The sequence below is a fragment of the Culex pipiens genome, chromosome 1, assembly GCF_016801865.2.
Source record: "Culex pipiens pallens isolate TS chromosome 1, TS_CPP_V2, whole genome shotgun sequence".
Classification (NCBI taxonomy): Eukaryota; Metazoa; Arthropoda; class Insecta; order Diptera; family Culicidae; genus Culex; species Culex pipiens.
In genome coordinates this window covers 36,874,052-36,896,089 of record NC_068937.1, presented here as the reverse complement: position 1 = coordinate 36,896,089, position 22,038 = coordinate 36,874,052, and the positions used below count along the sequence as shown (strand labels likewise).

Genomic DNA, 22,038 nt, shown 5'->3' with positions numbered 1-22,038 from the left:
CGCTCCGAAATAGTTGTGGTTGGGTGTGTAAGTGTAAATTTGGCAAATAATTATATTTAAAGGGGGTTTCGTGGAAATGGAGAAATGGGGATTGGGAAAATGGAAGATGGAGAAGGGGTAGGAAGGATATTTCATTGATTCAATAGTATATGATTTATATTGGTATGGTAAGTATGTAAAAAAAAATCAACAAAAAATTATGGAAAGATCTCACCAAAATCTGGATATTTTAAATAAGCAGCTTCAATCTTCATTTTCCTGCAACCGGAATTGGACACAGCCTGACGGCGTGACGATCGTCACCTCCTCTAGGTTCTTGATAGTTTTCCGTCGACGAACCAAATCGAATAGAATCTGCTTCCATTTAGGGGCTGTTTAAGTGAAGGGAAAGGCTCTGCAGGATGCAAACAGCTTCTGGCTTTGCCGGAAGGGAATCTTCACCGTTCCGCCATACGAAAAAGTTCACGGAGAGCTTCACTTTTGTCTTCAGCCACATAAAGATTCTCTTGCAGAATAAAGTCATCCGAAGAACAAATCCGAAACCGTCGTGGAATTTTGTAAAAATTGGCCAAAAGATGCGAGAAATAACTTGAAAAAAAAAACCGGAGAAAACGTCAAATTTACGACACCGAAAAAAATTTCACGCGTGCAAATTTCTCGAGAAACGATTTGAGAACGAAGCTTGATTTGGAGTCGGAGCCAAAAGCAAACCCTATACCTTTCTTTAGTAAGAAAGGCAAAAGGTCAAATGAAAAAATAAAATGCACTTTTGAGGGTCTCGGGACTGAAGAGCCTATGTCTGAAAATATTTTTATCGGATTCCTCGGAAAATTATACATAACATATCAAATAATGGTGAAGTTATGATTGCAATAATCCGAGATACGATTTAAAAAATATAAAAACTAGGTTTTTCAACGCGCCGCGCACAATTAGGGAGATAGACGAAATCGGCAAAAAGTCGACTTTTTTTCACTAAAACTGCGATAATTTTAAAATTTCAGCGATTTGACATCTCGTCAGTTGTGTGCTATCTTGTGACAACGGCCAATTAGTACTATTTGATAAAATTGATTTTTAAAGTATGACAATAAATAATTTCAAAACTATGAATGATTGAAGCAAACTTTTTGCTATCGATAAACAATCGCTCAAAGTTTCAACTAATTTGGTTACACCAGTTAAAAGATACAGTAATTTATGAAAACAAAAATCTGTAAAGCACGTGTCACAAGTGTGTTTCCAAAGTAAAATTGTACTACGTGTCACAAGTGTGCACAGAATTCCCATACAAACTAAAATAGGCTTAAATCAATAGTTTAACCGACTTAATCAGTATATTTTCAAAAACAAAAGATTGCATTGCCTTTAGAAAATGTTTACCAACATAAATTTGTGAAAAACAAGAGAAATTTTCCACATTTTCCAACAACATGTAAGACGTGTCACAAGTGTGCACAATCGTTTTGATGATAAATTGGTCTATGTCACAAGTGTGTATTGCGATATCCGGGAAACCGTAGTTTTAGACCCTTTTTGCACTGAACTTTAAATTTTCTCTGTGTACAACCCCAAAACTTACCGTGTTCAGGATGTGCAAGGGTGCCCAGCAGACAAAGAACTCGACAATGATAACAAAAAGCATCCGGATGACCTGTGAGAAGGGCAAGAAGAACGAAAAGACATTGAAACGCGGGCGAACTCAAGCGAAATATAAGGGCTGACTCATTTTTTCTCTGTTATAAAACTATTTCCCGCATGTTACTTTCGTGACTAGGGAGTCTGTAGAGAGGAAGTGAAATCCTGCAATACTGTCTTCAGCGATACGACACTCACCTTCTTCTTGGCCTCGATGCTCTTGTCCATGTACGTCGATCGGATGGCCTGGCGGGAGAAGGAGGTGGCCGCGGCGTTGTACGCCGAGTCCAGGATCGCCGGTCCGAGGTTGGCCTTCGTCGTCGTCGTCGTTGTCATGGGGATCGATGTGGAAGTTCCCATTGGTGCCATCGAGCTGGTAGGGTCGAGCATCGTAGGGACACCACCACCTTCGGTGGAGGACGCCCGGTCGTTGAGGGCGGTCTCCAGGGTGGCGTAACTGTACGTGACACTGTTGTAGGACTTGCTACCGCTGGCTGAGGCTGAGGGCATCAGTGGAATCCGCTTCGGAGAGTTCGACGCAGATAAGCCGGCCGCAGTCAGGGATGATACCGTGGGCACGATGGGGGTTGTTTTCAGTGCCGATTTGGGACGTCGTTGGCGCCGGGACTGGGGGACGTGCGGTGGGAGAGAATTAAGGGAAGAAAGAAAGGGCCAAAGCCAGATGTTACTTAATTTATGGACTGCTGATGAGCTTTTTCCTGCCACGTGGGAGAGGGTTGGTTTGAACCGAAAGTCAATGTAAAGGATTATTTTCACTGGAAGCTAGGTTGTTTTTACAAACTATATCCCCGGAATGAAGTTGTTTTTAATCATGGGGAAGTCATGATTACCTTCATGGTTTTTCAAATTCATGAGCCTTTCCTTAGTTTGTAACCGTTGGTCACAGTTCTTGAACGAACCTTCACTTTTCAATTTATTTCCGTACATACAACATCACACGACACAAGCAGTGAAGGGTTATCCGTACCGCTGCAAACACGCAGATCCTGACAGCGCTAGGTCAGGACTGCACGAAAAGTGGGAGGGAAAGAAAATGGTGGATTTTCCCACCCAAAATGAGGAGGTAATGTTTACCTCAGCCGCCGACGACAAGAATCGGCCTCTTTTAATATCAGGCGTTCGTGCGGTGCAGTCGAGGTTCCGGAGTGCCAGTACCGTTTATTACTGGGCACGTCTTGGCCTTCCGGTGGAAGTGCCCGCGGAAGATACCTGTCCCGTATCCCGGAACTCGGTGCCGTACGGTGGTCAATCTAGCCCTGTAAGTGCGGCGGTGCCGTTGGCTACATTTAAAACGTCAAGGACCAACCCGAATCTCTGGTGCAGGGCGCCATAACCGTCAACGAGATTTCCCCTCTCGGCGCGACCGGATTGGTGGAAGCCAGGTCCGCCGATTCCGACAACGAGGGAAGACGCCTGCCGCAGGAAGGATCGGCAACGCCCGCTCGACCTTGCCTCGCGGTTTCCAGCGCAGCAACAACAACAGCCGTCAACCGTTATTCGGCTGCAACGAAGACGACCCCCCCCCCCCCCCCGGGACTTCCGGCGGCACAGTCGAGGACACTCCTGTGACCGGCCAACGCAAAGAGAACGCCGAAGGCGTTCAACCCCGAAGAAGCTGCTGCTGGTAAAACGGTACGTTTGTCCCTGAAGTGCTCACCCCAAAAACACACACACACTTTACACGATACAGAAAAATACACGATTTAAAGTTGAAAAGTGTGGTTCTTGATTTTTATTTCCTTTCCGAGTCTCTCTTGAATCGCTTAGTAGTAATGCCGACCCTGAGATGATGAGTAGTCAGTAGCTCAGGTCTACGACTACCTTTTTAATAAATGGTCTCTGCCCTGGAAAAATGGAATGAGTTAGCCCTCCTTGACAACTGATCAAGCCATAAGTTTCAATTGGCTTCCTAGCGGAAAGCACACAAAAAGCGATCAAGTTTGACCGGTTGGATAAAAATCTAAGGATTTTTCCTTCGGGAGGTGGCAGGGATCCGTGTTAGCACGGCTTTCTATCACCTGCACACTTCCCTGCCCCGGCCAAGAATTTGTGTTAGTGTTCCTTGTGGACTTAAATCGTCTGAGAGTTCTCGCGATTTACTTCAATGCTTTGCATTGCCGTTTTTCGCGTTGAAAAATTCGTGGATTTGGGCAAATTGTGTTGTTCGGAAACCGATTTGAAACATTGAAACATAAACAACATAGATTTTTAACCTACACATACTCCGCTGTGATAAATAAACAATCAAAACACAACACAATATCCCACCACCAAATTGACCTTTATTGCTTTACGATCAAGCTTCGCGCTGATCGACGACACACACAATGACAAAGAATAAGAACAGACGAAACTTGCGAAAGTGGAATGGCACACACAGGAGTGTGACGTGGACGTCTCGGACGGTAATGTGCTATCTGAGAGGCCGAGTCCCGTCGACCCTGGCCAGCAGAACAATTGTTGTGTTTATTTCGGGCACCGGTCCCGAAATTAATTTAGCCGGTTTATGACCGACGCACGCAGATCGTTTGATCCAGGCATGAGGATGTTTCCCCTGGAGAGATCGTGCAAAATTAAATTTTGGATAGCCTAATTGAATGATGAACCCACGATAAATCTGTGATAACTAGGAATATTTTAATTACTGTGATATTTAATCAGTGGAAAACCCACGGAAAAGTTGAAACATTTTCAGAACTGAATGGTTTTGGAGTCGATTTCGGATTAATTTTGAGATTTCCGGATTTCCCAATCCAAAAGAGGTTGGTGAAAATAAAATGAATCTTTATTCATAATCAATACAGAGTTTAGTAACACTGACTAACTCTAACGATGTAAGTCGACCGAGGGTCGGTTAACCGCAGCAGTTGGTGAGGGGTTAAACATTGGTTTCCCTCGGAACTCGCTGTCGGTTCGACCCGAAGACCCGATGAGCATCTGCGGAGGAGGTTAGTCGTTACTAAACACCTGTAAAGAAAAAGAAAAAGAAATGAAATTATTACACCGTACTAATGAATGTTATTGTGTGTAAAATTGTGTTAAATGTTTGTGAAAAACAGTTTTTGTAAATTATGTTCATGCAGACTAGTGGATTTTGAACACCCTAGTCGTTAACATGGAGCATAGTTTATGTTGGGACTCCATAGTTGCACTGGCGGAACTGTGGACGGAAAAGGGATGATCAATTTTGCCCTTCGTCGTATCACTGTCCGTGGAGCTGTCGCGAGTGGAGTTCGCAACGACCAAAAGTGGTCAAAAGTTAGCCAAAATTCGTTAATTGAAAAAGTGCTTACCTTTATGCTCATGTTGGAGGTCCATAGCTGCGCTGGCAGTCCGACGAGACGACCAAGGGGTTATCCGTAGTGCCCTTGCGTCCGAGCGTCGACTGTGGAGCGGCAGTGAGGGGACTCTGCCAACCAAAATACCGGCCAGAAGTGCCAAGCCTAAAATTTTACGATCGTCAATCATTAATTGATTTTTAATTTGCAAATTTTAATGTGTACACTTACCTGGTGCTCATCTTGCTGTGTCAAGATGGCAAACCATGGTTCATCCCGGGATTATTTGTGGGTTTGTGCAGGCTGATCTTCCTCGGGAAGATTCAGAACCTAGCAGCAAAACACCACCACTTTTCAGGCTCACTGTGAGCTGAAAAGTAAACAAAAACTTAACGAAGATGCTCTTCGTAGGACTAGTCCAAAAACTTATACGACTTACCTGAACATATCGGACGAAACATCGTCAAAAACACACCGAAAACGACGAAAAAACGCTCGCGCACTTAACAGTCGACCGAACTGAATTATCAGATGTAAACATTGCGTTATGCTCTGACAATTCGGCGATGTGTTAGTGCGGTGACGTTTTGGCATCTGTCAACTGCAGAGACAGTTTGCTGCAGGGGCTTCACTTGAGGTTGAATCACCCCTTGGAGATCGAAAGAGATCCAAACTTGTAAATTCTGTACATAATTATTTTGTTGCGCAACATAACTATAGAGTTGTCTACCCATAATTCGGGATGATTTTTAATAATTATTTTAATTTGTTTTTGCATGATTTATGTTAACTTATTTATTTTAATTTGGTGTAAATTTTGTAAATATTGAATGTTTTTGTTTGTATTATTTATTATTTGAGTTGTTTTGTGAAGGTTCATTATCTCGCGCGTTGTAGCAGTAATGTACCTGAGAATTGTAGGTTGAATTGTCCACACCCACGAATCTAGTAGATGCCGACGACGGTGATGCAAAGCATTGTTGTAAAAAAATGCGAAACCTCGTCGTGCTTTCACATTTTTTTCGCCGGGGTGGTGGATAGTGTAACCGTTGGTCACAGTTCTTGAACGAACCTTCACTTTTCAATTTATTTCCGTACATACAACATCACACGACACAAGCAGTGAAGGGTTATCCGTACCGCTGCAAACACGCAGATCCTGACAGCGCTAGGTCAGGACTGCACGAAAAGTGGGAGGAAAAGAAAATGGGGTTTTTCCCTCCCAAAATGAGGAAGGAATGTTTACCTCCGACGCCGAGGACAAGAATCGGCCTCTTTTACTATCAGGCGTTCGTGCGGTGCAGTCGAGGTTCCGGAGTGTCAGTACCGTCTTTACTACTGGGCACGTCTTGGCCTTCCAGTGGAAGTGCCCGCGGTGGTTACCTTTCCCGCTTCCCGGATCTCGGTGCCGTACGGTGGTCAATCTAGCCCTGTAAGTGCGGCGGTGCCGTTGGCTACATTTAAAACGTCAAGGACCAACCCGAATCTCTGGCGCAGGGCGCCATAACCGTCAACGAGATTTCCCCTCTCGGCGCGACCGGATTGGTGGAAGCCAGGTCCGCCGATTCCGACAACGAGGGAAGACGCCTGCCGCAGGAAGGATCGGCAACGCCCGCTCGACCTTGCCTCGCGGTTTCCAGCGCAGCAACAACAACAGCCGTCAACCGTTATTCGGCTGCAACGAAGACGACCCCCCCCCCCACGGGACTTCCGGCGGCACAGTCGAGGACGCTCCTGTGACCGGCCAACGCAAAGAGAACGCCGAAGGCGTTCAACCCCGAAGAAGCTGCTGCTGGTAAAACGGTACGTTTGTCCCTGAAGTGCTCACCCCAAAAACACACACACACTTTACACGATACAGAAAAATACACGATTTAAAGTTGAAAAGTGTGGTTCTTGATTTTTATTTCCTTTCCGAGTCTCTCTTGAATCGCTTAGTAGTAATGCCGACCCTGAGATGATGAGTAGTCAGTAGCTCAGGTCTACGACTACCTTTTAATAAATGGTCTCTGCCCTGAAAAAATGGAATGAGTTAGCCCTCCTTGACAACTGATCAAGCCATTAGTTTCAAGTTAACCCTCAAGGGTTCCCGCTAACGTTTTAGAGTGATGTGATGACTTTGCCATGTATTTTTAAAATTCGTTATCGTTTAAAAATCTGAAAAAAAAATTAAACCTCATTGGAAAAGCATAACAAAATCTGAGCCAAAACTCCTGACGGGAATACTCTCACAAATTAACTTCTAAATTTTGTGGACCATCAAAAGCTACATGGACACTATTTCTAATATTTCAAACTCTCTCCACTTGTGGAAAATTGTAGATGAAGACATTTTACTGAGTTTCAAAGTGGACCCTTTCATGTTGTGTCTTTCGGATATGGAAATAAGCTGTCATCGCCGTTGTAGGTCTTCAGAGTGATGTTTCTCAGAATCAATTCTTATTATTTTACCATCGTTACATGTTGATTTTCTGCTTTCCATTTAGTGTGTCTTTCCATGTGGAACAATATTGAGATGTGGTATATTTATCGTATTATTGACAATCAGTTGATTCTAGTAGCAAACTCGGTTCAAACATTTGCCTGGTTCTTCTTCCGTTATAGCCACATCTAACCTAGGCGCAGAATAGTAGAGAGCCTGGAGCTTATTATAAGCTCCAGGCTCTCTACAGAATAGTGGTTCGCAAAGTGGCCTCAATTTAGGACTGTCAAAGCGGAACTAATATACTGTTAGCAAAATGATTCCAAGTGGCAAGTATTGTAATCGAACCTGTTTACGACGCTTTTTAAAATGTCAACGACAAATTATTAATAACTATGAATGGCATCTTGGAACTTCCATTCGGTTGCTCTTCTGATTCACACAATTTCACCCACTTCTGACGCAATTTTTCCTCACGTGGAAAACAAAAAAAATATGACAAACAAGCCAAAAAAAATTGACTCTCTTGAGCTTGAACAGCCTTCTCCTTTGTTTTTGTTTACAGTTGCAGTGCAGTTGTAGCAGCGGGAAACAGTGGAGGAGCATTCGAAAATCACGTTACACATACTGTCGTTTCAGCACCCAGCATCTAGGGGAAATCTACCCATTTTAATCCTAATAAGCGGTCGTGTTTGAATGATGCTGGATAATCTATAGTCTCCCTTGAATTTTACTGAAACCTAGTACACCAACGAGTAGAGCAAGTTTTTGTGAACATTTCTGTTTATTTTCACTTTCACTAGAAGTTATTCTATTTCTTTACCAAGCATTTAACAAAAAAAAAATTCCCAAGGGTATTCTAATCGAGGCGAATGCATTGGGCCACGCCCATTTTTCTAATATCGGCTTAGTTCTTTTTTCTTCCAACACCCTGTCGAGTGTTGCCATTTGCGCTGACAGTTCAAACGAACACTCACGAAAAGTGGCATTTATAGGGAAAGTTTCCTGGCATCGCTGGCTGTGCTGCTGGTGGTGTTGACGGCCAGCCTTTGTTCTTTTTTGCCTTCGTCTCTCACTCGGTTTTCTTCAGCCTTCGATTGGAATGCAAAGTGAAAATTGAAACGTCAAACGACTTGGCGCATTTGTTTTTTTGATGGCGCTTGCTAATTTATTAAATTTTTCGGGATTATTCTTCAAGTGAGTGCCTTACTAATGATCAAAAGAACATGTTGCCGGTAGTTGGAAGCAATTTCATATCTTAAGCGCCGTGAAAAAGTAAGCGAAAGTGAAAAGTTAATTTTGGCGATATTCATTAAGCGTTTGAGGGATTCTCGTGTGTGTCACTGTGTGTGCCAACAAAATGATGAGAAGTGGTCTCGCAAAATACAAATTATGATCAAAAGTGCATTAAATGTGATCTTTTTGGCCAGTAAGTGGCATACATTTGCGTGCTTACTCGAGGTGGTGCTGTTGCTGGTAAGTTTATAGCCCAAATAGTATTTTTGGAGCTTTAATCGAGCATCAAACTCTCCATATGACGAAGATAGGTGTTTGATTGGAAAGGGTAGATTTCCCCTAATCAGTTTAAAACAATTGCTTTGGAAATTTGTTCCATTAGCTCACGCAGATATTCGGAACTAAGCCTCAAACGTTTTGATCAATCAGGTGTTGATGACAACCAGATATTTTGGAACGAAGCCCCGCCGGGTGTTGGCTGAGCTCAAACTACTTTATCGGAACGTGAGAAAGCGTTTTCAACCTCAAAATTCCTGACACGTATAAGGGGGTAAAGTTGGTACCACCAAACCCCACTTTATAATATTCCGGTAATTTCTCCACAACAAAACATTTTTTTAATAGAACCAACGAAGATCCTATAAAGATTGCAAAAATGTAATGATTATATTTGAGAAATCGATGAAATACAAAGTGTACGTAAGGCCTTGCGCGTAAATTGATGTTATAGTGTACAGGATTTTCTCTCCCCTGCAAAGCTATACGATACAGACGGCACTCATGTTTGGCTAGATTAGGTGGATGGCAGTGGATGGGACACGACACATGTCGGGGCAGATTTCGAGCATGCAGATATTTGATGTGAAGGAGGTGACCGGCACGCACCACGTGGCGCCGGAAGGTGAGAACTGTGAACGTGCTTAGATCGAAACACACAGTGGTGAATTTGGAGAATTTTTGCAGAAAGTCTGAGGTTATGTTAAATTGATTTGCAAACCGTACAATTCTTATTTTTAGTTTTTCGTAGAAATTTTGTGCACATGGGGAAGATATTAGAAAAATTACAAAGGGGGCATTCAAAATATTTACGGAAGTAACGTAATATTAAAGCCAGCCAAGTTGCCAGACGGTTAATAGTACCCAGTTAACTCAATCCGAATTCTGAAACGGAATCTAATTAGAATCGTATACGAATTCCGTTTCAAATGCAGCAACCGCAACAATTGCGTTTGAAACGGAATTTGTGTACGATTCTAATTAGATTCCGTTTCAGAATTCGGATTGATTTGACTGGGTAGTTAATGCAATAATTTGCAAAAAGAAGATTTTTCAGCACGAGTGCTGAAAAACAAATATTTCAAAAAAAAGAACAACATGCTTTCCAATCCCCAAAAATGCTTTTTGAATGGAATTTTATGTCAAACATCCATGTATTAAGTAAACCCACCGTTAAAATAAAAAAAATATTGAAAAATGATACTTTTCGATAATAATGCTGAAAAGTTCAACTTTTTAGCACTCATATCAGTGCTAAAGAGTTCATGAAAAAAGTCATGACAGGAAAAGTGAGTTGGGTCACGAGAGAATTGCAAAATAGTAGTTTTTGCAATTCCGTCGTGAAACTATTTACTTTTCCTGTCATTCTTGAACGACGAAATAGCCTACTTTTCTGTACCAAAAATAACAGAATCGAATAGCAACACTTTCCAAAATAAATGCTGAAAAGTTCTACTTTTCAGCACTCAAATGGGTGCTGAAAAGTTGAACTTTTCAGCACTTGTTTCGAAAAGTAACACTTTTCAACATTTTTTTGATTTAAACGATTTATTGACAAAATACATGAAAATTTGACATAAAATTTCACTCAGTGTGTGTTTTTTGGAATTGCAAAAAAAAATTGTATGGAACTCGTTGCAAAACTTGATTTTTTCAGCACTCTTCGTATTTATCCAACTCATTGAACCTCGTTGGATAAATGTACGACTCGTGCTGAAAAAATCCTCTTTTTGCAACTTGTTGCATAAACTACTATTATGCAACAAGTTGCAAAAAGTTCTAAACAACATTTTTTGCAATTCCGAAAAACACCCTTTGAACAGAATTACAAGTCAAATGTCCATATATTTTGTCAAAGGATCGTTTAAATAAAAAAAAATGTTGAAAAGTATTACTTTTCCAAACAAGTGTTCCGTTTCAGTGCTGAAAAGAAGAACTTTTCATTTGAAATTGGATTAATATTGCTGCATTTTACCAAAATCTACTTGAACGTCAGATTTGTCGCGATTTTAGCTTAGAAATTGATTTTAAAAATTCATCCTACACAATGTGTTGTTCCATAAGCGACCACATTGCGGCCATAAACGCAAGGGCTCTTTTGTTTGAGTGCAGAAACTGCTCAGTGTACTTGCTCGAACTCAATTATTCAGCCTCACCCTTATGATGTCATGTTTAAGACATGATCAAATTTCAAATCACAGCCCCCCATCTGCACTCAACCTTACCTCGACAAAATCCTTCAGCATCTGAAGTCGATTTCCCTTGGCAGATATAACACTGCTTGGCCCATTCTGACCCCCACCCGCTCCCCCTCCCAGGCCACGATGATGCTGGAACATGCCGCCGTACGCCGCCGCCGTCGTAGAGTACGGGCAGTGATTGTTATTGCCATTGTTGGCCAGGGACAGCTGGGCACGTTGTCGAAAATGGCTTGTACTGTTGCTGTTGGTCATGCCCGGTGCCGCCAACAGGTAGCAGGTGGCTTCCGAACGAGCTGTAATTAATTGTCCCCGGGAAGATCCGGTGGTGGTGGTGGCGGCGGCCGCGGCCACGTTGTCGAGGGCCGACGTTGCCAGCGATACAGTGGCAGCGTTGTTAATCTGTACTGTTGATTAAACGACAAAGAGAACAACAGGGAAAAATGCATGAGTTGGGTGAGGTAAATCGATTTCAGATGAAGTGTGGCCAAAGGTGGGGGTAAACTTCCGGGAAAATGGAAATGAAATTATGGGCGTTAGAGTGGAATACTTGGCACAATTTGCAAACCAATTATGGGAGTTTTGGATATACCTTCAGAACGCACCAACACGGAGAAAAATCAGTTCTAAAATCGTCCAATTACAAACGTTTCTGGAATTTGGAATCACGAACAAGGTGTTCAAATTGATCTCTGAGATTTCGGTTATTTGGTTTTTTTTTTTGTATTTTCAAATCCAGCTGAAGCTTTTTTGGTGCCTTAAGTATGCCCAAAAAAGCCATGTTGCATCATTAGTTTGTTCATATATTTCATACGAATTTGGCAGGAGCGAGTTGTGGCGCAAGAACCACGACAAATAGTGTTCAGGGCATTCGTGGAAATACAATGTCCCACCCCAGAGGGTCCCGGAGTACCAAACCTTCTTAGCATGGTGTACCCAACGAATACAACCAAATCTCGGAGCGTATGGTGGTGTGTCCCCACGCTTCTTCCTCCCCTGTCGATTCAGAATTGTGTTGTTGTTCGAACACTCAGTGCTCAAACTCAACCCACTTCAAACGAATCATGTCTCTGCGATACGGCTTTACGCAGTAGGCCTGGCCGCTTTAACGCTTGTGATGTTTCAATGCATTCTAATGCAATGGCGCACTACAAATGTTAATAAATGACAAGAAGAGTGCTAGGCGCCATCTAATCTAAGGCACTCTCCAGGATCCCTTCGAAAGATTGGCTGCGCTAGGGTCTGATAAGATAAGATAAGATAAGATAATTTTCCATACCAATTTGGCAGCCGTCTAGAGCGTCCAATTTCCCGTCTCGGAAAAAAAACCCGGGAATTCCCAAAATTTCAGGCAGAAGTAAACATTTTCTTTAGTTTTTTGGAACCAATTTTTGAAAATGAAATGAAATAAATGAAGAAACTCAAATTAATATCAATACTTATTTCTGTTTATATTAATTTCTGAAGCAAGTCAATTAAAAAACCTGAAAACCAATTAAGTCAATTATAAACCTAAAAACTATGTGGCAAAAACCTATAAAAAATCATTGAAAACCTACTTTGAAACAATCACGAGAAGTTATGTTTTTAAGGACAAACTAAAACGCTTAACAAATTTGTTCTAGAACTGAGACCAGTATGACCTGTTTTAGAAATTTATTTTTTATGAAAAACTTAATTTCTGCATGTTTTTTTCATTTCAATTTCATGTCGTCAAACCATACTCTCTCAAACTTGTTAAAAAGGCAAGTTTTAAAGAAATTTTATTATTTTTTTTCTTAACTTATTTTTATTAGGTCCTTTTAGGTGCTGTTACCAGGTTGGGACCAGGGATCAGTAAAACAATATATAATAACAAAAAAAAACTCCTTAAATTCCATACTTGGAGATCATATAACTGACGAGGGTTACTTGGTCCAAGCGGGTCTTGCAGGTCTTGAACCTGCCGATGTACTCCGAGAAAATCCCCCACAGCTCAGCCGAACTGTAGAGTACCTCCCCGGCTTCCTTCTCCGTGGCTCCTCCGTCTCGGGGCCACCTTGGCTGCTTCCTGCGGGACGAAGGCGATCCTTGGATTTTCCGTCCGGAACTGCGCCCGGCAGCGGAGGGAACTCCGCCGGCGTAAACGCCGGAACTGCTGGACTCTGCTTCTCCGCCTTCCTTGCCGGCGGTTTTGGTTTCGACGCCTGCTGGCGCCTCCGGATGAAGTCCGCACGCTTAGGGCAGCTGCGGTCCGTGGCTTCGTGGGCTCCAGAGCAGTTGGCACACCGCTTCGGCTCGGCTTCTTGGACTTTGCACTCGTCCGTCTTGTGGGGACCCCCACAGTTGTTGCACCTGCCGTTCAGGTGACAGTTCCTGGTTCCATGACCCAGCTGCAAGCAGTTCCAGCACTGGGTCACGTTCGGCCGCTTGTTCCGGTAGGCCTCCCACCGGATGATAGTGCTTGCCACAACTTTCATTGCAGAGAGCTTCTTCAGATTGGTGTATCCCTTGAGGAAGACCACAATGTACGGAGTTTCGTCCACGGTGGACTTTTCCTTCCGCTTGATGATATGCACCTCCAGCGCGTCCAGCTTGAGATCCCTCTTCAGAAGGTACTTGACCTCTTCCGGTTTCAGTTCATCAGGAAAACCACGAAGAACCACCCGATGCTTTCGTTCTCTCCGCCGATCGTGGGTGCAGAATTCCACTTTCTTCTTCTTGAGTAGCTCTTGCAACTTGTCAAAATCTTTGCCAGAGAAGCAGGTCACCTTGGTTCCAAATCGGGTTAGTTTGTAAATCAGGTTGAAACCAAATTTACAACTTTCCACTATCGCCACGAGCTTGTAAAAATCCGTGGTGTTCTTCACCACCAAAGGTGGTTGCTTTTGTTTACCTGCCGACTGGTCGGGTGGTGGAACCGCCGGGGCGTCCCCTCCTCCTGCTGGGCTGGCATTGTTGTTGTTTTTGTTATCCGTTAGCGGGCTGAACTTGTTGTTGTTGAGCAGGGTCTTCTCAACTTTTTCTCCTTCGATGTCGATTCCATTGACCTCGCTGGACTTCTTCCGCTTCCGATTCCCGCGGACGGGACGAAAATCTTCCTCCTCGGAGGATTCCTCCACCTCCATCTGTCAAAAACTTCCAAGCACGCGAGATGACAACACGAGCAAAACACGTCTTAACTTGTCGCTGGCTGGCGACTGAGTGAAATTTTATTATTTTGGAGTATGAATTTATTTTACTTAGTGTCCAAACACTTTGACGCCTCTGTGTTCCCTTATGCTAACTAGATAGGAACACCAGCAAGCTTAGTACCGAAGAGCAAAGAAGCATCGACTGTTTTAATCATTTAAGTCGTTGTACTGTCGTGACTTTCACCCGATTTATTCCACGATTTACCAATATTTCGGATTCAAATAACAAGACGCGTCTTTTCATGCCCAAGCAAAACACACGACTGATTTATTTCCCGTTTTCTCACGCACACATTCTCAACATCTCTCTCGGCTGACCTGCTCTCTCATTACGCTACATGAACGCTCTCTCTTCTCACTCTCTCTCTCTTCTCTGCCACACTCATTCACTACATCCTCGTTCTTTCCTACTCTAAAAATTCAATCATTTATTCAGATTAACATCAGCTTGGTGATCCTTTTATGCGGAAAATTCAGCTCATCTCAGAATTCGGCTTCAGCAGATGCTTCTCCGGTATCCTTGATCGTGACACATATCAGCCAGAACCCCAACGTCAACGTGGTTACCTGCAATTAAAGAAATAAAAAAACGACAACTTGGAAAGCTATCGTGTAATTAATTGATTGAATAATGCACCTAGAATATACCCTACAATCTTCCCAGAAATTCTATTAGGAGCTCTGATTCAAGTCGTGTAGGTTACAGCCTATCGTTTCTTAAATCATCACTTCAAAAAGATTGAAAATCTAAACAATTCCTATAAAATTCCTAAAATTGTTTTGCTTCATCTTCCCTGAATCCAATCATAACCTTACATTTAAGTTTTGCAAGTGATGCCTATCGATTCTTAAACCATCACTTTAACAATATTGAAATTTGAAAACAATTTTCCAACTTCCTAAACATCGATAAAATTTACCTCTTATTAAATCTTCCCTGAATTCCAATCATGAGCACGAATTTAAACCTGTCTATTCATAAATCATTTTTCAAAGATATCTAAAAAAAAAAAAGGTCTTCTCAAACTTTTCTAACAATCGATAATATTTATCTATTAATAGATCTTCCCTGAATCCAATTATAAACTCAAATTTTAGTCGTGTAGGTTACAAGCCTATTGTCTGTTAAATCATCACTTCAGCTTGTTCAGCAATCGATAATATAACAATATACGAATTCCAATCATTGTCGAGCCCAATTTTCCATGAATTTTGAATATTTCGGACACAAAAATAAGCTCTAAATTAGGTCGTGTAGGTTATGAGCCTATCGATTCTTAAACCATAACTTTAACAATATTAAAATCTGAAAATTTCATTCCTAACTTCCCCAACAATCGATATTTATCTTTTAAAATCCAAACATGAGCTCAAATTTAAGCCGTGTAGGTTATAAGCCTATCGATTCTTAAATCATCACTTCAAAAGATTGAAACTTCGTTAAAAATGACATACTTTTCCAACAATCGATTATATTTATCTTTCAATATAACTCCCCGAATCAAATCATTAACTCAAGTTTAAGTTTTAGTCTATCGCAATCACCACTTCAATAGATTGGAAATCTTAACAATTTCTTACCCAGCTTGTTCAACAACCGATAATATACCAATATATGAATTCCAATCATTGTCGTGACTTTCGCCCGATTTTCTATTTATTTTGAATATTTTGGACAAAAAAATAAGCTCAAATTTAGGTCGTAAAGGTTATGAGTCAATCGATTTCAATTTATTTCTCCAACAATATTGAAAATCAGATTTTTTTAATTCCAACTTCTCCAACAATCGATAAAATTTATCTTTTACTAAATCTTCTCTGAAATCCAATCATAAAGTCAATTTAAATCGTACAGGTTATGAGCCTATCTATTCTTTAACCATCACTTCAACAGTATTGAAAATTTGAAGAAAGAAAAAAAAACTTTTCCAACAATCGAAAATATTTATTTCTACTATACCTTCCTTGAATCCAATCATGAGCTCAAATTTAAGTAATGTAGGTTATGAGCCTATCATTTCTAAAACTATCACGTTAAAAGATTGAAGATGTGAAAAATCTTTTACCAACTTTAATAAATCGATATCATTTATGTTATACTATCTTCCCGGAAATCCAATCATGAGCTCTAATTTAAGTCATGAAGGTGATTTAAAATTCTACCCTCTAATGGAATTCACGCTAAAAGACTCCCACATCGAAGCTTTATAATCACAAAAACCCAAGCCAAAAGCTCAAACATCCACGCGCTACCCTTATAGGGTACTCAAGCTCAGAGATTTGTCCTTCACGCTCTAACCTCACATGGGACTCAAGGTAAAAAATATATCATCTTCCATGCTCTACACTCGCAGGGGATTCAAGCCCACAAACTCAAAAAATTACGCTCTACCCTCACAGGGGACTCAAGCTAAAAAAAACTACAGCAATCACGCTTTACCCTCTCAGAGGACTTTAAGCTCACAAACTCCAATAGTCATGCTCTACCCTCACAGGGGACAATATCCACGCTCTACCCTCACAGGGGACTCAAGCTAAAAAAAAATCATTTTCCATGCTCTACCCTCGCTGGGGGCTCAAGTTTAAATATTTATGATCCACGCTCTACCCTCACAGGGGACTCAAGCTCAAAACTCAAAATATCACGCTCTACCTTCACAGGGGATTCAAGCCCATAAACTCTAACAATCACAATCGTCTTCCATGCTCTACCCTCACAGGGGACTCAAGCTCAAAGTTTTTATAATCACGCTCTACCCTCTCAGGGGACTCAAGCTCAAAAACTCCAACAATCACGCTCTACCCTCAAAGGGGACTCAAGTTCAAAACTTCAACAATCACGCTCTACCCTCACAGGGGACTCAAGCTCAAAACTCAAAATATCACGCTCTACCCTCACAAGGGATTCAAGCTCAAAAACTCTAACAATCATAATCATCTTCCATGCTCTACCCTCACAGGGGACTCAAGTTCAAAACTCAAAATATCACGCTCTACCCTCACAGGGGATTCAAGCTCAAAAACTCTAACAATCATAATCATCTTCCATGCTCTACCCTCTCAGGGGACTCAAGCTCAAAACTCCAAAAATCACGCTCTACCCTCTCAGGGGACTCAAGCTCAAAAACTCCAAAAATCACGCTCTACCCTCACAGGGGACTCATGCTCAAAACTCCAACAATCACGCTCTACACTCACAGGGAACTCAAGCTCAAAACTCCAGCAATCACGCTCTACCCTCTCAGGGGACTCAAGCTCAAAAACTCCAAAAATCACGCTCTACCCTCACAGGGGACTCATGCTCAAAACTCCAACAATCACGCTCTACACTCACAGGGAACTCAAGCTCAAAACTCCAGCAATCACGCTCTACCCTCTCAGGGGACTCAAGCTCAAAAACTCCAACAATCACGCTCTACCCTCACAGGGGACTCAAGCTCAAAACTCAAAATATCACGCTCTACCCTCACAGGGGACTCAAGCTCAAAACTCCAAAAATCACGCTCTACCCTCTCAGGGGACTCAAGCTCAAAAACTCCAACAATCACGCTCTACCCTCACAGGGGACTCAAGCTCAAAACTCCAAAAATCACGCTCTACCCTCACAGGGGACTCATGCTCAAAACTCCAACAATCACGCTCTACACTCACAGGGAACTCAAGCTCAAAACTCCAGCAATCACGCTCTACCCTCTCAGGGGACTCAAGCTCAAAAACTCCAACAATCACGCTCTACCCTCACAGGGGACTCAAGCTCAAAACTCAAAATATCACGCTCTACCCTCACAGGGGACTCAAGCTCAAAACTCCAAAAATCACGCTCTACCCTCTCAGGGGACTCAAGCTCAAAAACTCCAACAATCACGCTCTACCCTCACAGGGGACTCAAGCTCAAAACTCCAAAAATCACGCTCTACCCTCACAGGGGACTCAAGCTCAAAACTCCAGCAATCACGCTCTACTCTCACAGGGGACTCAAGCTCAAAACTCCAAAAATCACGCTCTACCCTCTCAGGGGACTCAAGCTCAAAAACTCCAACAATCACGCTCTACCCTCACAGGGGACTCAAGCTCAAAACTCAAAATATCACGCTCTACCCTCACAGGGGACTCAAGCTCAAAACTCCAAAAATCACGCTCTACCCTCACAGGGGATTCAAGCTCAAAAACTCTAACAATCATAATCATCTTCCATGCTCTACCCTCTCAGGGGACTCAAGCTCAAAACTCCAACAATCACGCTCTACCCTCACAGGGGACTCAAGCTCAAAACTCAAAATATCACGCTCTACCCTCACAGGGGACTCAAGCTCAAAACTCCAAAAATCACGCTCTACCCTCACAGGGGACTCAAGCTCAAAAACTCCAACAATCACGCTCTATCCTCACAGGGGACTCAAGCTCAAAACTCAAAATATCACGCTCTACCTTCACAGGGGACTCAAGCTCAAAACTCCAAAAATCACGCTCTACCCTCACAGGGGACTCAAGCTCAAAACTCCAGCAATCACGCTCTACCCTCACAGGGGACTCAAGCTCAAAACTTCAAAAATCACGCTCTACCCTCTCAGGGGACTCAAGCTCAAAAACTCCAACAATCACGCTCTACCCTCACAGGGGACTCAAGCTCAAAACTCCAAAAATCACGCTCTACCCTCACAGGGGACTCAAGCTCAAAACTCCAGCAATCACGCTCTACCCTCACAGGGGACTCAAGCTCAAAACTCCAAAAATCACGCTCTACCCTCTCAGGGGACTCAAGCTCAAAAACTCCAACAATCACGCTCTACCCTCACAGGGGACTCAAGCTCAAAACTCAAAATATCACGCTCTACCCTCACAGGGGACTCAAGCTCAAAACTCCAAAAATCACGCTCTACCCTCACAGAGGACTCAAGCTCAAAACTCCAGCAATCACGCTCTACCCTCACAGGGGACTCAAGCTCAAAACTCCAAAAATCACGCTCTACCCTCACAGGGGACTCAAGCTCAAAAACTCCAACAATCACGCTCTACCCTCACAGGGGACTCAAGCTCAAAACTCCAAAAATCACGCTCTACCCTCACAGGGGACTCAAGCTCAAAACTCCAGCAATCACGCTCTACCCTCACAGGGGACTCAAGCTCAAAACTCCAAAAATCACGCTCTACCCTAACAGGGGACTCAAGCTCAAAAACTCCAACAATCACGCTCTACCCTCACAGGGGACTCAAGCTCAAAACTCAAAATATCACGCTCTACCCTCACAGGGGACTCAAGCTCAAAACTCCAAAAATCACGCTCTACCCTCACAGGGGACTCAAGCTCAAAAACTCCAACAATCACGCTCTACCCTCACAGGGGACTCAAGCTCAAAACTCAAAATATCACGCTCTACCCTCACAGGGGACTCAAGCTCAAAACTCCAAAAATCACGCTCTACCCTCACAGGGGATTCAAGCTCAAAAACTCTAACAATCATAATCATCTTCCATGCTCTACCCTCTCAGGGGACTCAAGCTCAAAACTCCAACAATCACGCTCTACCCTCACAGGGGACTCAAGCTCAAAACTCAAAATATCACGCTCTACCCTCACAGGGGACTCAAGCTCAAAACTCCAAAAATCACGCTCTACCCTCACAGGGGACTCAAGCTCAAAAACTCCAACAATCACGCTCTATCCTCACAGGGGACTCAAGCTCAAAACTCCAGCAATCACGCTCTACCTTCACAGGGGACTCAAGCTCAAAACTCCAACAATCACGCTCTACCCTCTCAGGGGACTCAAGCTCAAAACTCCAAAAATCACGCTCTACCCTCACAGGGGACTCAAGCTCAAAACTCCAAAAATCACGCTCTACCCTCACAGGGGACTCAAGCTCAAAACTCCAACAATCACGCTCTACCCTCTCAGGGGACTCAAGCTCAAAAACTCCAAAAATCACGCTCTACCCTCACAGGGGACTCAAGCTCAAAACTCCAACAATCACGCTCTACCCTCTCAGGGGACTCAAGCTCAAAAACTCCAACAATCACGCTCTACCCTCACAGGGGACTCAAGCTCAAAACTCAAAATATCACGCTCTACCCTCACAGGGGACTCAAGCTCAAAACTCCAAAAATCACGCTCTACCCTCTCAAGGGACTCAAGCTCAAAACTCCAGCAATCACGCTCTACCCTCTCAGGGGACTCAAGCTCAAAAACTCCAACAATCACGCTCTACCCTCACAGGGGACTCAAGCTCAAAACTCAAAATATCACGCTCTACCCTCACAGGGGTGAACGGCCCGAGCGGTTTAGGCTTTCAGGATTTTTGTGATATTTACTTGTAGAGTCAAAACAGATCAGTAAACTTCACTTATCTGTATATTACACTTTTTAAAGATTACATTTTTGCGGTAACACTTTCAACTTTTACGCGCACGATCACATCACTTTGCATTAAGATCTTCGTTGAGCCAGTTCTCTACGTTGAAGCCAGACTTGTCCTCCAGACCTCTGCGCCGAGCCATGCCAGACCCGAACTCCTAAGTCCCGGGTGGACTCTCTTCACGGCGGCTAAGTCCCGGCGGACTCTTCACAGCGGCTAAGTCCCGGCGGACTCTTCACAGCGGCTAAGTCCCGGCGGACTCTTCACAGCGGCTAAGTCCCGGCGGACTGCGGCCTCCACCGCTAAGTCCGGCTGGACTGGGGCCTCTGCTACTGGTGGCTGCTGGCGGGTCCGGCTGGTCTGGGGCGTCTTCTGGAACTGGACTGGAACAAGAACTGGAACTAACTGGAACTAATTGGAACTAATTGCCCTCCTCAAGAATTTTGGGGTTTTTATAGTCAGTCCCCGAAAACTCTACTAAATTTTGTTCTACTAAAAGTGGTCCGTTTCGATGAGAAGCATCGATGAACCTCATGAATTAAATTATGCAGACCTCTGCAATTCTTCATGACTTTCCGTATGGTGTAGTGAGTACACCTCAAAATCGGAAGTCATGGGTTCGAACCATTGTCGTGAAACTTTAAATTATGTTATTGGAATATCAAAATTATGTTCCCAAAACATTCTCAAAAATGTTGGTCAATAATGAGAAGGTCGAATTCTCCATTGAACAAACATGCCAATGAATTTGGTTAAGCCACACCCTCAATTTCCCCTGTGTAATAACATCGCACATTCATAATTGAAAGCTTAACCATTTTTTTGATTGCCTAACAATTGGCGAAATTTAATAAAGGGCTTTTCAGGTGAGGATGACTCATGATCCACACCTGTACATAAGCTTAATTATTTGTCGCGCAACGCGAGTCGACGGGTAAAATTATTTATGCTTGCGTAAGCGCGCATGGTCAGAACTGTGGTGAGGATCGATAAATGGACAAATTTAATGATTTAAATTTGAGGTCGCTGCATTCCCCCACACTTACCAGCTAGATGTTTGTATACTTGAAAAGCATTAAGAACATCTATCGAAAGTTATTTGTAGGTTGGAAGAATATTCCCAAAACTAATAATTTGATTTGTGAAAAAAAAAACTTTGCAAAAAATCATAAAAAATATAATTGGCTGGCTATAAAAAAAATTATTTAAAAAAATTGGTTCGGTTAATCTCCCCCACACTTATCAGCTAGATGATCGTCTGAAAGAAATGATCATCTATGGAAAGAATATTGTCGGGTGTAGTGATCGTGCGGTTTACAATTTGTTCTTCTTGTGGTTTCTTGAAAATTGCTTTATAATTATAATTGCTCTTTTGATTTTTCTACTGTAAAATTATTTTCATTACTCTTTTGATCTTTGGTCCTGTTAAATTACTTGAATTAC

At 42.7% G+C, this 22,038-nt stretch overlaps 1 protein-coding gene and 1 long non-coding RNA gene across 4 annotated transcripts in view; both read right to left on the bottom strand.

Moving 5' to 3' along the window:
* Positions 1-22,038, bottom strand: part of LOC120414165 (tyramine/octopamine receptor-like) — an 89,353-nt gene that overhangs the window by 32,308 nt on the left and 35,007 nt on the right. For all 3 annotated transcript variants that reach the window (XM_052706929.1, XM_052706934.1, XM_052706931.1), the window contains 3 exons: positions 11,097-11,476; positions 1,837-2,265; positions 1,583-1,654 (listed from right to left, as the gene is read on the bottom strand). In XM_052706929.1, the coding sequence (XP_052562889.1) occupies positions 1,583-1,654; positions 1,837-2,265; positions 11,097-11,476 (881 nt within the window). The remainder of the gene's footprint in view (positions 1-1,582; positions 1,655-1,836; positions 2,266-11,096; positions 11,477-22,038) is intronic.
* Positions 4,427-7,007, bottom strand: LOC120414166 (uncharacterized). The gene is made up of 4 exons (XR_005605049.2): positions 5,377-7,007; positions 5,169-5,307; positions 4,953-5,102; positions 4,427-4,626 (listed from the first exon to the last, which is right to left on the bottom strand). It is a non-coding gene; the product is annotated as an uncharacterized LOC120414166 (long non-coding RNA).